The sequence below is a fragment of the Protopterus annectens genome, chromosome 1.part2 (genome assembly GCF_019279795.1).
Source record: "Protopterus annectens isolate FY-2018-M chromosome 1.part2, PAN1.0, whole genome shotgun sequence".
NCBI classification, from domain to species: Eukaryota; Metazoa; Chordata; order Ceratodontiformes; family Protopteridae; genus Protopterus; species Protopterus annectens.
Window position 1 is genome coordinate 180,805,027 of NC_056727.1, and position 15,927 is coordinate 180,820,953.

General features: G+C 40.4%; 1 protein-coding gene across 1 annotated transcript in view; it reads left to right on the plus strand.

Moving 5' to 3' along the window:
* The window catches only part of VASH2 (vasohibin 2), a 1,568,646-nt gene that overhangs the window by 1,267,052 nt on the left and 285,667 nt on the right, over nucleotides 1–15,927 (plus strand). Inside the window, exon 6 of the mRNA XM_044055500.1 lies at nucleotides 1,172–1,287. Within this exon, the coding sequence (XP_043911435.1) occupies nucleotides 1,172–1,287 (116 nt within the window). The remainder of the gene's footprint in view (nucleotides 1–1,171; nucleotides 1,288–15,927) is intronic.

The following is a 15,927-nucleotide window of genomic DNA, read 5'->3' on the forward strand; positions in this document are numbered from 1 at the left end:
TTTAAGTTTATAAGAGCAGTAAATAAAAATCTGTTCCTATTTTTTGTCCCCCCCCCATTATTTTTAGCTTTGTTCAGATTTCTTTTGCTAAGACGTTGAGAGGTGTGGTTGTAAGATTACTTTAGCTAATATAAAACCCCTTCATTTCAGTACTGGTTTAAATCACAATATACTGATATCTTTCCTGTTAGCCCCCTACTCCCCAATTTCAGTTGCTGAACCTTGTCCATTGCATCTAAGACGTGGCTCCTTACTTTAGTTCAAAATGTTTGCAGTATAGTCATGCCCCCCCCCCCCCAACGTATTGCGTTTTCACCTGGATATAAGAAACAAAATGTTCATCCAGCTGTTCAGAAAGACAGCCATTGAAAAAGCTTAGTAAGTCCTCCTCATATATAGAGTAGCCATTCTCCAGAACATCTCTCTGGACCTTCAGGTTTGAATTCTCTTTAATTAGGTTTTCTTGGTACCAAGTTAAACTTGCACATCATCTGACTGTTTTGCCAGTTTCCCCTTCCTGCTGTTGATTTCTCAATTTTTCGTCATTCTCAGATAAGGAGGAATCAGTTTTAGAACTCTAGACAGATTCAAGCAAAGCTGTTCATTGAGATTCAGATTCATCATTGCCTTGATCCAGCTGCTGCCATGAAATTCACTAATTTTAACACCTTTATTGAAGTATCTCTTGTAATTTAGGCAATGTTACAGTTATATAAAAGTAATCAAACAATATTAACAAGTTCACATTTACAAACATTATACATCACACACATTGTTGTGTACATGAATTTCCTGAAGGGTGTGTGTTTGAACTCAAATTGTCAGTGATTTCCAAGAAAAACAAAATTTTATGAGGAACAGACCAAAAATAAGAGGCAAATATCTGAACATCCTGTGAAAACCTGGACAGTTGAGAGGTACGAGGAAGATCCAAAGTAGTCAGTAGTTACTTCCTTTGTCTTCTAGCACACGGATAATTGTACCAAGTATATTTATCATTTCCTGTTCTATTTAGCCTGTAGTACTGATTTTATGAATGCTAATAAGAAAAAGATGGGGGGGGGGCTGCTAATTATACCTTCTCATAGGCAGAGTTGCCAGCGTTTCATTCATTCATTGCTAATGATTTTCATCTGTAATTTATAAAGTCTTTCTCACTATTTCTTTTCAGATTTTGAAATCCTCAAGTGCTCAGTCTCCAATCAAAGAACGAACTAGAGGTAAATCACTTTCTCCTCGACGAAGACCACTCAGTCCTCAGAGACGACTTCATCGAAGAGACAAATCGTAAGTGACCGAGCTTCTCTTCCACAGTAGTATTTAATGAATGAATTTCTTTCACAGTATAATTGAGACTTTGGATTCTTAATAGATTGTGTATCCTTTTGAGATGGGGTATTTGTATGTGAAGATGTACTTCATACAGTAGCACAGCACAAAGGAATATAATTTTGGATATTTTAGAAACATGGCTTCTGTATATTATCGATTTGCTTTTCCTTTTTTAAGCTGACATCAAATGCCTATGAATTGATGACATTTTTTTTTATACCAGTAGGATTCAAAAAGTGCTGAGAAGTAAAATCTAGCAGTTGAAAATCATTTATTTTGTTTTTAATTGAATCATAAATTAATATGCTTATAAAATAAGGGAGTGACAACCTCTTCATTATGAGTGATTCTTTTCCTTATGCAATGATGAAGCTTTCTTTTATGGTTAATTTTCTAGCAGAATGTTACTGATTTGATTTGTTTGTCAAGTGTCATGGGCAGAGAGAAAGTGGTTTCACGAGAAGTGTTCTGCAGAGTTCCTGCTTATACAAAAACTAGTAGTGGTTGAATAAGTCCTTTACCAATTTTGTGCATGGGCTTCAGAGGTGAATAATCTGGAAATTTGCAGTAAGCACTATGTATGAACTTGTTTTTTGCTAATCTGTGGTGTGAGTTTTCCTTATTATGGTTGGCCACTGTGGTAGCCAGGCTCCCCCTAAGTCACTTATTTATGTGGGTTATCTTAGCTGTTTAACCTCTTTTGGATGAGGTTACTGATAGCCCTCCTCTACAGCCAGCATAGCAGGTGCAAGGGAGGGAGTGAGCCCATGAGCCCCTACTGCTAGATGAAGTGACTTCCTTGACCTGGAATTTGTAGCCCTGTCCTTCTATTTAATGGCACCAAATAACTGAAGCTGTACTTGCTATGATGATTGGTTCCTGGAGTGTCCCCACCTAGGACTTAATGATGGCAGCATCTTAAAGCCCGCATACATGTAGCTGTGGTCACAAATGGGACTCACAAAATTGACATGTATCCACTAGTGCCAGTCTTAGCCTTTTTCCCCCTCAAAGAGGTGAGCAGGCAAAGCTTTATCACACCTCCCTTCCCCTTCCACCTGCTCCAACAGATATGACTACTTGTCAAACTCTAGTTTTAGTTGTCTAGCCTATAGTCAGGACGACTTCTTTTCCAGCAGAGCTGGATGGAAATGGAGAATGGATCAAGGCTGATTTCTAGGTATTTAAATATCATTACAGGCTTGGTTGCAGAGCTGTTAATGGGCAAGGGTGGTTTAGAGTTAGAGAGTTGAAGTGCAAGATGCCAAAGAAGATTTATTTGGGCTTGCTGCAGTTTACAATTAGCTGTCTGGACATGAAAAGAAGATTTTTTCATATAGACTTGTAAGATGGACCTGATACAGAAAAATGACAAGATTGCCAGCATAGAGGAAAATGTTCAATGTTCTGATTTGCTATGTGGTATATTATTGATGAAAACACTGATTACTAAAGGTCCAAGGATTCTTGTGGTATGCCAGAAGATGTATTGCAAACCAAAGAAAATCCATAACTGACTTTAAAGGCTTTGTTGTCTATGTAGCTCTGAAACCATTTAATGATGTATGCTCCACAGCAGTTAGAATGGAGGACACTGGTGAGCAGGGAGTAGTTGACAGGATTAAATGCTTTTATTAATTCATTAAAAAGAGCACCATTAAGAAAGCCCTAGCTAGTAGCTGTACAAATAGTAAGAGTAAGGAGGGCAGTGAGGGTCTACACTCATTAGTGAATCCATGTTGATAGGTCAAGAATGCTATATTTATGCAGGTAGTCAGTGCTCTGTAGATAAATCTCTCTTTCCAGGAGTTTGCCAAGGTGGGGTTGAATTGAGATTAGCCTAAAACTCTGAGCTGTTGGATGGTGCAGTAGATTTGGGCATAGAGTAGTAATGGCAACCTTCCAGAGGGAGAAAAAGGATTGGTTAGTGAGAGATAAAAGAAATGTTGAACTTGGTGGATGATGAAGATTTTGCAGGTTTTAATGAAGTAGGGGTAAAGAGCAGCATGTTACTGCATATAGGGAGGAAGTCCGTGAACTTCAGTTTTAATTCCTTCCATTTCCATTTGCATAACTTGTGACTCTGAGGAAGTCACTGAACCAAATAGTGGTCTCAGGTCACCCATGAAAAGAGACACTTGTGACTAGTAGTGGGCTTACCTGATTAAGAAATGTTTAAAATAAAGAAGTGATTTTTCTGAGGTAGAATAGAGGACGGTAATGGTCAAGGGGTTGTGTATTATGACTGCTTGAGTTAGATGGGGTCATTAGGTTAACCGGATTAGCAAACTTATCAGCAAGAGCTTAGGAGGGAATCTGGGGATGGTTATTGTTGGAATTCTTATGTCCAGTTTTTTTTAATATCATACGCATGGATATGAGAAACGGTGAGACTTTTTTCCATGCTAGAGTTTAGTTTTATTCTTCCTGATAACTGTATTGGCCTCTTTCCTTAGTGATATGTAATAAAGACAGTGACTAGCTCAGTTTGTTTCCATTTAGGTTAGACTGAGTTTCTCCATTAAAGAAGCCGATGAAGTTGTTTGTCCATGGCTATTTGTGTTTTTTCATAAATTACTTACAAGTGAAAATTTCTTACTATGAAGGTTCAGCAGTGTGTTAGTAAGAATGTGGCAAGTTTTTTGGGAGAATTATTATTATAGAAGTATGGTATAATGAGGTCATTATTTAGTGCATAAGTATTGTTAACAGATCTCTTCTAATGGAGTATTGTATTGGGAAGCGTTTGGTCACTTGGCAGTCTTGCTAAACATGATGGAGAAGTAATCACTGAGACTGGGGAGTCTGGATGTAAATGGTTGAAAATCCTGTGCATTTTGGAGGTTTTGTTAAAGAATTCAAGAAGAGGGTTATTGGTTTTGTAACTAGACTTAACTTCAGTTATGAACTGAAAGAGAGGTAAATCGGTAAGATGCTCACTCCTTTATTGGAACTTGAGAAATTGATGCTGTAGTCACCAAATTTAATTAGGTTATGTTTCTTTCATATGGTGCAGAGAGGAGAATTAGTTAGGCGAGATGGGAGGTGAATAATATGTCACTGATAGTCATAGTAGAGAATTTGTTTGGAGTGATATCTAGTACAAAGCACGTAGGTAAAACATTTGCTGCTGTGTTTTATGCTGCATTGTTCTCAGATTCATCATGTTCATGCTAAGGGATTTGGCATGATGTTGCTCAGTATATCAGGTGTTGGTACTGTGGTCAGTATTTGCAGACCAAAATGATGCAGTATGTGACATATTAGCAGATGCATACAGTGAAGCTCCCTTTAGCTATCTAAATCCATGAAGTACATATTAACATTGGTAAGCATATATTCTCTGATGCTGCAAGCCTCCTTTATCTTCTGTTTTGTGCTTCATTGCTTTCAGATGTTGGTCTGCACACTGGTGTCAGTAGCAGTGGTTCAAGGAAAGAGCTTGTGTTTCCAACAAGCAACATGTGTTGTGGCACCAGAATGGAGGGCATGGTATACGGATGAGCCATACCAGATGTAGGCATTTGTAGTTTTCGACAGGTTGTTTTGGACACATTTTACGTACCAGGTCTATAGAGTCACATATCACCAGTATCTCATGGAGTGGAAGACATGATGGCTGATCTAGACATGGGCATTGTCAGTGCTGGGTTCAGATGATGATGTATGTGCAATCAGATGGAATGCCCAGGATCCTGCTTGGGAGTGGACTCTATGCCTGACTAGTATTCTGTCAATCTCTATTTCAGGCATTTACATGTGGTAGGCTGCTTGCTGGATTATATGTGACAAAAACTTGTTGATTATCCAGCTTCCCTTCTGTAAGTTAGAAGGTTCTTGATGCTAAGAGAAACAATACAGTTATGACCCGTGTTTTTAGTGTCAGTGGCTGAGTGCAGTGTACATTCAGGGTTCTAACATTCATGTAGTAGTGTATACATGAGTCTTAGCATGAAACATCATTATGTTCTTGTGCACAGTCACTCTTCTTGTGGTTTATGTGCTGCCTGTGACAGCAGTCATGCCTGCTTGCAATTAATAGTGTTCATAAGTACTTACTTAGCTTGTGACTTTGAGGCTAATTGAAAAGTTTAGCCAAATAAGCTTGTGGCCTAGGAGGTAATCGAAAAGTTTAACCAAGTAACACAGTAAAATTCTAAGATGTTAGATGCCTATGTCAAAAAAGTGTTTTGTTTTTTTTGGGGGGGGGGGTCCACTGAATCAGTCTAGCAGCTCCCTTTCCTGCACCAAGTTGACCCGTTCGTTCCTCACAATACGGTGAGAACCCTCCATCCCATTGTTTCCCCAAGAGAGGGAAGAATCAGGTGTTAGGAAGCAAGCCAGTCTACAGAGCCTGCAGACTGCCTTGTCCCCACCCCCTTGGCAGCTTGTAAGTCTGTTATTGCTGTTTTAGGGGATCTGTGCATGCTTCCTGTCATGCACAGCCACCTAAGTAGCACATTGCTTGCAGCACATGTTTATCAGACCTGTCATGCTGCCTGCGATACACCTGCCTTCGGCAGGTGTTAACAGTGCAGCAAGCTGAACTGCCTCCCTTGAAGTCCCTTCCCTCAAGGCGGGCGAGACAATGTTGGCTGCTCAGTCCCATCCTCCTCAACCCTGTTCTTCCAGCACCCATGCTGCTAGTCATACGTGGATAGTGGGGCGTGCAGTCAAGTATTTATCCCTCTATGTTATAGGCTCAGGGACTCTATGGACAAGTTTGTGATTACATATCCACTTGACTGGTCTGGATTTAGATGTAGCTAGTGTATTACTCTGTTTGCCATGCAGAAGGAGTCTTCCAGAAATAAGGAATGTCCTGAGTTAAATATCTGTTATGCTAACTGGTGTTAATGTGTCATTAAGGATTTAGATTTTTCGTGTGGCTTACACAGTTCTGTGAAATGATAGGGTCTGTTAGCATCAAAACCCATGTAGAGAGCATTTCATAAGAGTTTGTATAAAACAGAGTATAGTGAGAGAGCTTTGAATTTGTTACAGTATTGTAGGTGTGCAGCCATTATTTTGTTAATTTCTGAGGTCGTTCAAGTTGGATTATGTGTTTAGCGAGGTACATGAGAAATGGAAATAAGTATTCAGTGATGAGCCTGGTACAGTAAAGGACATACAAGGTGTAACTCTGACTTCTTTGGACCTGGGAGAGATAGCTGTAGAGATTAAATGGGCTAGGTAGAAGGATTTCCTAATCACAGGCAAGATGTAGTAGTCAGAAGAAAGCTCTTTGTCAACATATGTACCCAGCTCTCTAATAAATGCATTCATTTTGATGGGAGCATCTGTGATATGGTACAGGCTAGCTGATTTTTGACTTCCCAGAAGTAGCAGCACTTCATTTAAGCTTGTGGTTATTACAGTAAGTGTTGGTCTGATGAAGCCCTTGGTGGACTATCTTGGTGATATCAACAACAAAAAAATGCCCACACAACAAAAGCAGCCACTCGGATCCCAAATAAAAGTTTAGTTCTTTCATTCCCTTTAATCCAAGAACTTTATCAGAACAAATGACAACTTAGAAATACATCCATTATACATAATTAATGCTGGTACATTATCCAATAGGATGGTTCATTCCAGATTTATTAATTAGACAACCCCTAATTATTTAAAGGGGCAATCTACAATAATTTATTTTTTAATATACATTTAATGTTTGACTTTATTCAAACCCGGCTCCTTATCAACTTCTTAGTGATAGCAGGAAATTACAACATCGCCACATTTACAGTCATCAGCAAACGATCATACATAAGACCTTAGACTTCACCTTTGCATCAGAGAAAAATATGCCAAAGAAGAGGATGCCAAGGACAGAACTCTGTGGAGCACTATTAATCACATGCATTGTCTGTAACAGTTTCCTGCAGCCTTTACTACATGGGTTGTGTGGTTCTGTCAGTGAGCCAGTTAGTAGTCCAGTGAATAATATAAGGGTTTAAGTTTGCGTGCATGGATAGTACCTGCATGACGAATTGTGCTGAAGGCATTGGCCAGGTCCAGATATATGCAGTGTGGACAGTCTTACCCTTGTGCAAAGCTTCATTAATCTTTACAAAGAAGTCATCAAGGTTGAGAAGGAATGTTAAGTTGGATTTCAGATTAACAGGAAAGTCATCAGGGATGCCATCATGGCCCACGGAATTGGTCATTTTGGTTTTTGAAGAGGGCTGACAGGACTTGATCTATAATGATTATATGTGGGAGATTGTTTAAGGAGGCATTGTGGAGAAGTAAGCAAGGTAATGTTAGGGCTGAATTTGTCCGTGAGGATGTTGCAGTGGCACCAAGATCACAGTGGTTTGTGACATTTAATATGAACTCAAACCAGTTCTGAGAGTTGCATCTGATTTTCTTGATGTAGCTAAGAAAGGCTTTATGATTATCTTTTGTTAGCAGAGGCAGCTTTAAGTTCATAAAAAACTTTGCACTTTATGGTGCTGTGACTAGTTTTATTAATCAGATTTTAATTTTTAAAATGAGGCTGCAGAGATTTCTTATAAAGGCCTCAACATTTATTTTATTATAAAGTTTGTTGGTATATGAACTTCACCATATGAGTTTGTGTTTGTTTTCTTTTTCATGTATTTGTATAAAATGGAGACAGAAGCTCTGTTTTAATTTTAATACCTTTATTAAATTATAACTGAAAACAGACACTCATTACCAGAAAAGAAAACAAATTATATTAGCATTTTTATTTTCATGTATTATGTTTTATTTCTTTTAACAATTATTATTCACTCCAAAACTGCATAAAGTGCTCAATTCTTGCCAGCCATTAAATTTCACTCTACCTCCTGAGCATTATTCAGCATGTTTTTTTCCCACAAATTTCATTTATTTCTATGTAATTTGCTTCTTCCCATTTCTAAAGATCTTACTTCTAGTTCTTTTATTTCCTTTACAATGTTTAGTACTTCAGTTATAGTTGGTTTAGATTTGGATTTCCATTTTCAAGTAATTTCTTTTTTGTCAGACAATAGCATTAAACTTAGTAGGGCCTTACTAAGTCTAGGCAATTCATATCTTGTATCTCCGATCAAAATAATTATTTCTTAAGTACAACCATTAGCTTCCCCAACATTTCTGACAGAGTATTCTGTATGGAATTTTTAAAATCTGCCAAACTGTTACACTTCCAAAAAGTGTTCCCACTTACATTACTCTTTTCCATGACATCTCCAGCACTTGCTGTTTACTTGAGGAAAAATTCTATGACATCCGCATGGGGTATTAAAAAAACCTATACAAACAATTCCAAACAAAAATCTTAAACCTTCTAGACTTGATGCCATACTTGGAGCCATAAAGACATCCTTGCATTTTAAATTGCCCTTCCAGTCTTTCTTCCTAAGTTTTTGTAAGCTTCTCTGTTTGATTCTTACACATGTGTTAGAGAATGTGCTGGTATAAGAGGGATGTATGGACGTTCCAAAAGTCAGAACTTTTTTTGCCAGTATTTATGCGCATGCAGACATGTCGCAGCTTTGCATCTGTTGTAATAATGCTGCCGGCTGCGGGTCATTGCCTTCAGGAGGACAAATACCCCATTGGGCACTCTCCATTTTTCTTAAGAGATTTTTTATTTTTTTTTCAAAACTGTTGCTTATGTCTGACAAAGTGTAGATGTTCTTCGTGTTTCACTGTTGCAATCATTACACTTGGGTTATCTGCCTGCAGGTAGCCCTCAGTCGGCCCGAATACGAGAGACTTAGTATTTCTGCTTCGGATGCTGTCGCTTCAGGACTGATGTCAGGTCGTCAGGGGTATAAAAACAGGCAGCCGATGCCATTGCATCAGTCTTTCTTGCTGAGGAGCCCGAAGAAGCAGTTTGCAAGTGCCGGTCGGCCGCTACCTGAATTTTCATTTACAAATTGAATAATCCTGAAGTCTTCTAAAGCTAAGTACCCCATTGGGGATCCTTTTTTCTTGCTCTAACCGATGTCAGAAAAAGTTAACAATTGTCTTGCCTGTGGAAAGCAAATACCACACAGAGATTTTCATTCTTACTGAGTCACTTGTTTAGGCCCAGACCACAAGGTACCTCGCTGTTGGTTTTGTGCCTTGTTCAACACCCGAACCATTCATCATCGGGCTCTCATTGTCACTAAATTATTTCGTTCTTGATCTCTGTATTCTGAAATGGCTTTGGTAAGCCATCCGACTACCGATATTCTGAAAAAAACGTAAGGATAAAGATAGAGACAGACCGCATAAGTCCAAAGCCGCTGACGATGCTTCAGTTAAGCTAGTTGCCAGTTCGCCGGTACTCAGGTGCTTTTGCAGCCCCTGATGCCTGCTTCAGTGGATTTGCAGGCCTCTACTGAGACCTATTCAGAGTCCGGTATGCCACGAGACTCTTCTTCGACTATGGAACCTGAGGATGTCTCTACCTTGGATGGGTCCAGATCCGCTGTGCAGGCACCGGATTCTCAGGCAGTTCTTCACTCAACCGATGTTTGACTCAAACCATCGGCTTTTTTATCTAAAACTACCAAGTTTCTTAGACCTAGAGTATGCACTACTCCTAGAAAACCGACGTCCAAAGTGCATGCACTTACTCACATGCCACAACGACAAATGCTTAGAATGGCAGAAGACCTTATTACGCTGATTAGGGGAAGTCAGCCTTCCCCTGCTAAGAGGAAAAGAGACCAGTCCCCTGCAGCTTCAACAGACCAGGAGGCCGACTCTGAGTTATCTGATTATGAAGACATGCCCTTATCTGTTTATGAGGATTCAGATGCAGAGGAATCCATTCCCTCTGCCTTCCCTCCAGAGGATTTTTCTTTTGGTGAAACCTTACATACTTTAAGAGAGCATTTCCACTGGGAATGCCAAGACTATCCTCAGTCCAAACAGAGACTTTGAGAATTCCTAGATTTGCCACAGCACAGGCCTTTAGCAATACCCCCTGTCCTGGAAGTTGTTGATGTTTTTATGGAATCCAGACTTACTCCTGATACTTTACCTCCTGCCCCTAGGAAACCAGACAGGTACTACAGACATTCACAAATTTCTTTTCAAGAATCCTACTGCTGACCCAGAGATCATTTCCCAGGAGCCTAAAGGTATCAAGTTAACTACATCTAGGAATCCCACCCCTTTGGACGGGGACTCCAGAGTTTTGGACAGATGGGGTAAGAAGGTAGATACCCCTGCAACTCTTGCTATTAGGGCATTGAATTGTCAGTTTCAAATGCTGAAGTACCAGCAACATATTATGGAACTTATTAAGCAAAAAGCTGCTACCTTTACAGACAATGCAGAAAGTAAAGAATTGCGGGAGCTTATGCACTCTGCAAGCCAGCAAGCATACTTTGCAGTGTGGCTTTGATGCCCTAGAAGCATCTTGCCAGGCTGCAGTCACTGGTTCTGTACTGAGAAGACATGCTTGGCTCAAGGAGCAGACTTTGCAAGACCATGTCAAATCAAAGTTACTAGACACTCCTTTGAACAAGGACAGTTTGGCACCAAAGCAGATGAGGTTGTTAAAAAGATGGAAGAAAAAGTTAAGTTTATGCAGATTGTTAAAGAATTCTTACAAGTGCAACTCCCTAGATTCAGTAGGCATTGCCCTTCCAAACACTGGTTCTTTCCAGCCCCCTCCAGGCCATCTCAAGCCTGACCCAGGGGAAATAGACCACCCAGACTACAGTCTCAGAGTATGCAGAGATCTAAGCAATGGAGTGCCCCCACCCCCAAAACAGGGAGTGGTAAGCCACCTCCTTATGGAAAAAACTCACAATGACTTCTCTACTCCACTCCCCATCCCTGTCCAATTGCTGGTGCCCCTAGGAGGAAAACTTGCCCTTCATGCAAAAAACTGGATATCCATTACACAAGACCGATGGGTCCTCAACATTGTATCCCAGGGGTGCAAATTTTACTTCCACTCACTGCCATCCCCAAGAGCGTTCCAAGACCTTCCTCCAAACCAGTGGGCAGAGGCTCAAAGCCAAATTATTTCCCTGCTCTCCATCAGAGCTATTCAGCCAGTTCCAATAGAACAGATAGGTCAAGGATTCTATTCCAGACTCTTCCTGGTACCCAAAAAAGAGGGCTCTTGGCACCCAATCCTGGATCTTTCAGTTCTCAACACCTTCCTGGTGGTACCAAAATTCAAAATGCTTACCCTACAACAGCTTCTACCTGTGCTAGCTAAGGATGCCTGGTTAGTCACCCTAGACTTAAAAGAAGCCTATCTGCACATCCGTATAAGGGAGTCATGCAGGAAGTATCTACATTTCAGGGCCAGATCTATGCATTATCAGTTCTCTGCACTTCCCTTTGGCTTATCCACTGCATCCACAGTATTCACAAAATGCCTGGCTCCAGCCATTGCTTACTGCAGGCAGATAAATATCCAAATTTACCCGTACTTGGACAACTGCCTGAATCAGGCGGACAGTCAGGAATTGCTGTTGCAATACCTGACATTTGCGAAAAACCTTCTCACTTCTTTGGGGTACACCATCAATGAAAAGAAATCAAAACTGGTACCCAGTCAAAAGACTGTATTCTCGGGAGCAAGTTTGGACACAACATCCCAGATGGCATTCCTCACTTCAGAAAAACAAGTCTGTCTGACAGCCTACTTCCAACAAATGGCCACCAGAACCCAGCTATCAGCAAGAAAAATACTGCAAGCCCTAGGTTTCATGGCCTCATGTATACTGCTAATTCCATATGCAAGACTGCATATGAGGACACTTCAGTGATACCTAAAAAGTCTTTGGTGCCAACATTCTCAGGACCTAGAAATAGTCATTCCTGCCATACCCTGTCTAAGGACAGAGTTCCTTTGGTGAGCAGAAGCATGCAACCACAACAAGGGACTGCCCTTTACTCAACCCCATGACATCCACACTGTAACCACAGACATATTATACTATGACTGGGGAGCACACATGGATGGCAAATGCATTCAGGGCCACTGGAGCCCAAGTCAAAGTCATATTTTTGCTCTCCACTGCAAAACAGACTAAGAAAGTATGTTTCTCCTTGGACCTACCTATTAAGCTGTATTTACTAGTTATACTTTACCTACTACCTAGAGAAATCAAATGACCAAATAGGGAACCCAGCAGCGATTTCTCTTCTATTCCAACCCCTATACCTATCTGCTACTTTTCTCCCTTTGCTATCTCTCATCTGCAGTCCCTCATCTAGCTATCTCTAATATACATTCCTCTGTTGCATTGCACTTTATGTCCACTAGGTGGTGACCTATTCCAAGATCTAGGGTTATACCTTGCTCTCCACCTTCCCTAAGATATGCACTGTAATCTATTTCCAGCTCTCATCCTTTGACTAACTGCTGATCTCCTTGCTGTATTCACTCTGCCCCTACCATCTTGTCCTGCCTTCTAGCTATACCCTTTTCAACCCTTCCTCTCCTCTTTACATTTCCCTACCTCTCACCTGCTTGACCACTCTCTCTCAATCCTGGACATACTTACTCTGCCTCAGGAATATGCTGCTGCTCTCTGATTGTCTCTGCAGACTTTCACTTACCTGCTCTAACCTGCTCCGTTCGCCCTGCGAGCTCACTCCGCTCCCCTACCCTACCCCCAATTCCCACCCACCACCAGTGTCCTTAACCTTATACCTGCTTGCCACACCCCCAACTTATTTTACCTCCTATCATATTTCCTGCCTCGTTCACACATTAGTGCCACACTCCACTCCCTAACATCCTAGTACTTCTAATTATCAACCTTACTAGAACGACCAAAACCAATATGAAACTACTTTACCTATTGCTACCCTTAATATCTTTCTTGTATACTATAGCCTTACTTCTTACGAAAACCTTACCCTTAGCTCATCTCCTAGTAAAGCTAAACAAACAAACTTGGTCCTTCCTCTAGCTAAACAAAACTATGTTAACCTCCTGTCTTCCTGCCCTTACCTTCCCCCTTATTATCACAGAGTACTCCACAGTAGGTATCCCACAGCTAGAAAGCACCACCTAATACTCTCTAAAATCTCAAAAGTACTTCCATTTCCTCTAACACTCTTACTGGTACATGGGGACATTCACCCCAACCCTGGCCCAGAAAATCCCCTTCTACACACCGTCACAGACCAAACTACTAATAGATTAAGGTCACCTTTCTCTCCCAACTCCCTTTCAATAGCACACCTAAATATATGTAGTATTAACAATAAAATCACACAGCTCCATTCCTTAATTGACCTCTACTCATTTGATATCCTATGTCTTACTGAAACCTGGCTCAAACCAGATACCAAGGATAATGAAATTACTCCTAGTTTTAGCATTTTAAGGCAGGATCGACTAAACAAAAAGGGTGGTGGAGTTGCTTTACTTTATAAATCTGAACTGCAGGTGGCTTCAATTAACTCCCTACCTCCTTCCCCTGCCAATGCTGAAATACTTTGTAGCAAATTCCAAGTACATAAAAACAAAGCCATTTACATTATATGTTCCTATATCCCTCCGGGCAATAACTTAAATACACTCGAAAACATCCTAAGCTGGCTTTCATCTACCTTTCCTCAGGAAACCATAATCTTGGGGGACTTCAGTATTGATTGGAACTCCTGTATATCCCCCAAACCCACCCTTCACCTCATCCTCTTTACTTTCCAACAAACCATTAACTCCCCAACTAGAATTCACAAATCAACCAATAAACAGACCATCTTGGACTGGATATTGGTCAGCAATAATCCCCTCTCATATAAAACTGGAATACTCTCTGACAATATCAGTGACCATCTTCTCACCTATATCACTAAACAAAAAAATATTAACCACAAACAAGCTAACTATCGTACCATTCGTAACAAAAAAAAAACTTCATCCTTCAAGACTTCCATGATGAGCTGAAAGGATGCAACTGGTCAGCTCTGAAACATCTTCCACTTGATGAGGCAGTTACCCTTTTTAACAACACATTCCTCCAAATTCTAGATAGTCATGCCCCCTCTCGCTCAATTAGAATAGGATCCAAAGCTGCTCCTTGGCTTTCTAAAGAAACCAAGCAAACAATGCTACTAAGAAACGAACTATGGACAAAATGGAGAACTACAAAAAACCAAACTGACCACCAAAATTTTAAATACCTAGAAATACTACAAAAAAACTCACCTTTCTTGATAAAAAAAATTTCTCCCACCAACATCAACAAAATCACAATCATAACCTCAAAAAATTTTGGTCAGGAATCAATAATTTGCTCCATCCTGGGAATTACAAAACACCTACTCCAGCTAACTTAGCTTAGACCCTTCCTAATATAATAGCCAACACATTCAACAACTTCATCTCTGAAACATTCACCTCTTTAGCCAATACCATGGTTCCCCCCACTCCCCCTCAAAGTACTTCTCCTCATAACAATACCCCCACTCTAAAATTTAGTACAGTCTCCACAGCCTATATTCACAAACTACTTTCAAAACTCATACCTTGTACTCCTTCAGCTGACCAACTACCAGCTGAATATCTGCAGCTAGCAGCAGCAGCACTAGCATACCCAGTCTCCATCTTAATCAACAGAACTATAACCAAAGCTACTATTCCTTCCCTTTGGAAAGTCTCCCATATCATTCTACTTCACAAAGGAGGAAATAGTAATGAACTTTCTAACTTCCGCCCAATAGCCTTACTTTCACCTCTAGCAAAAATTTTGGAACGCTGTATACACCATCAACTTTTGAATCATCTTCTACATAATAACCTACTATCAGACTCCCAACATGGTTTTAGAACTTTCCATAGCACTTCCACAGCTCTTCTCTCCTTTACTGATTCCATCAACAAAAATCGCAATAACAACCTATTCTCCTCTGCTTTATTTCTCGACCTCTGTAAAGCCTTTGATATGGTGAACCATCACCTTCTGTTAGACGCATTGAAATCTCTTTCTCTTGACTCTCTAGCATTGCGCTGGTTTAACTCCTATTTGAAAGATAGAAAGCAAGCAGTCCTTTGGGAAAGCCATTTATCCTCTCATCTCCCAATTACCATCGGGGTCCCCCAAGGATCCATCTTAGGTCCCCTTCTTTTCTCCTTATTTATAAATAACCTGTCTACTTCCCTCCCAACATCCACATGCATTCAGCATGCAGATGATTCAACTCTCATCTGTACTGCTGAATCTCCAGCTGAACTTCATTCGTCCACCCAAAAAGTCTTTACAGCAGCAGAAAATTGGTTCCAACATATCTATCTCCTCCTTAATACCAAAAAAAACAAATTACTACTCTTTTCTCCAACCCTTAAAACTGCTCCTTTTTCCTTTTCTATTGTCTCTAACAATGGCACCATCATAACACCTGACTGTTCCACCAAACTACTAGGGTTTACAATAGATAATCAACTTAACTTTGATACCCACATTAACCTAACCTGCAAAACTGTTAATAAAAAGATAGGTGCCCTCTATAGACTTAAACCCTTTCTGACAGCAGCTACCAGGGTGTCTCTAGCTCAAACTCATCTCACCTCTACATTAATGTATGCCTCTCCATCTTTTATCAACCTATCGAAATCTAACCTTCAGAAACTAACCACATCCTACCATAGCATTGCCAGGTTTG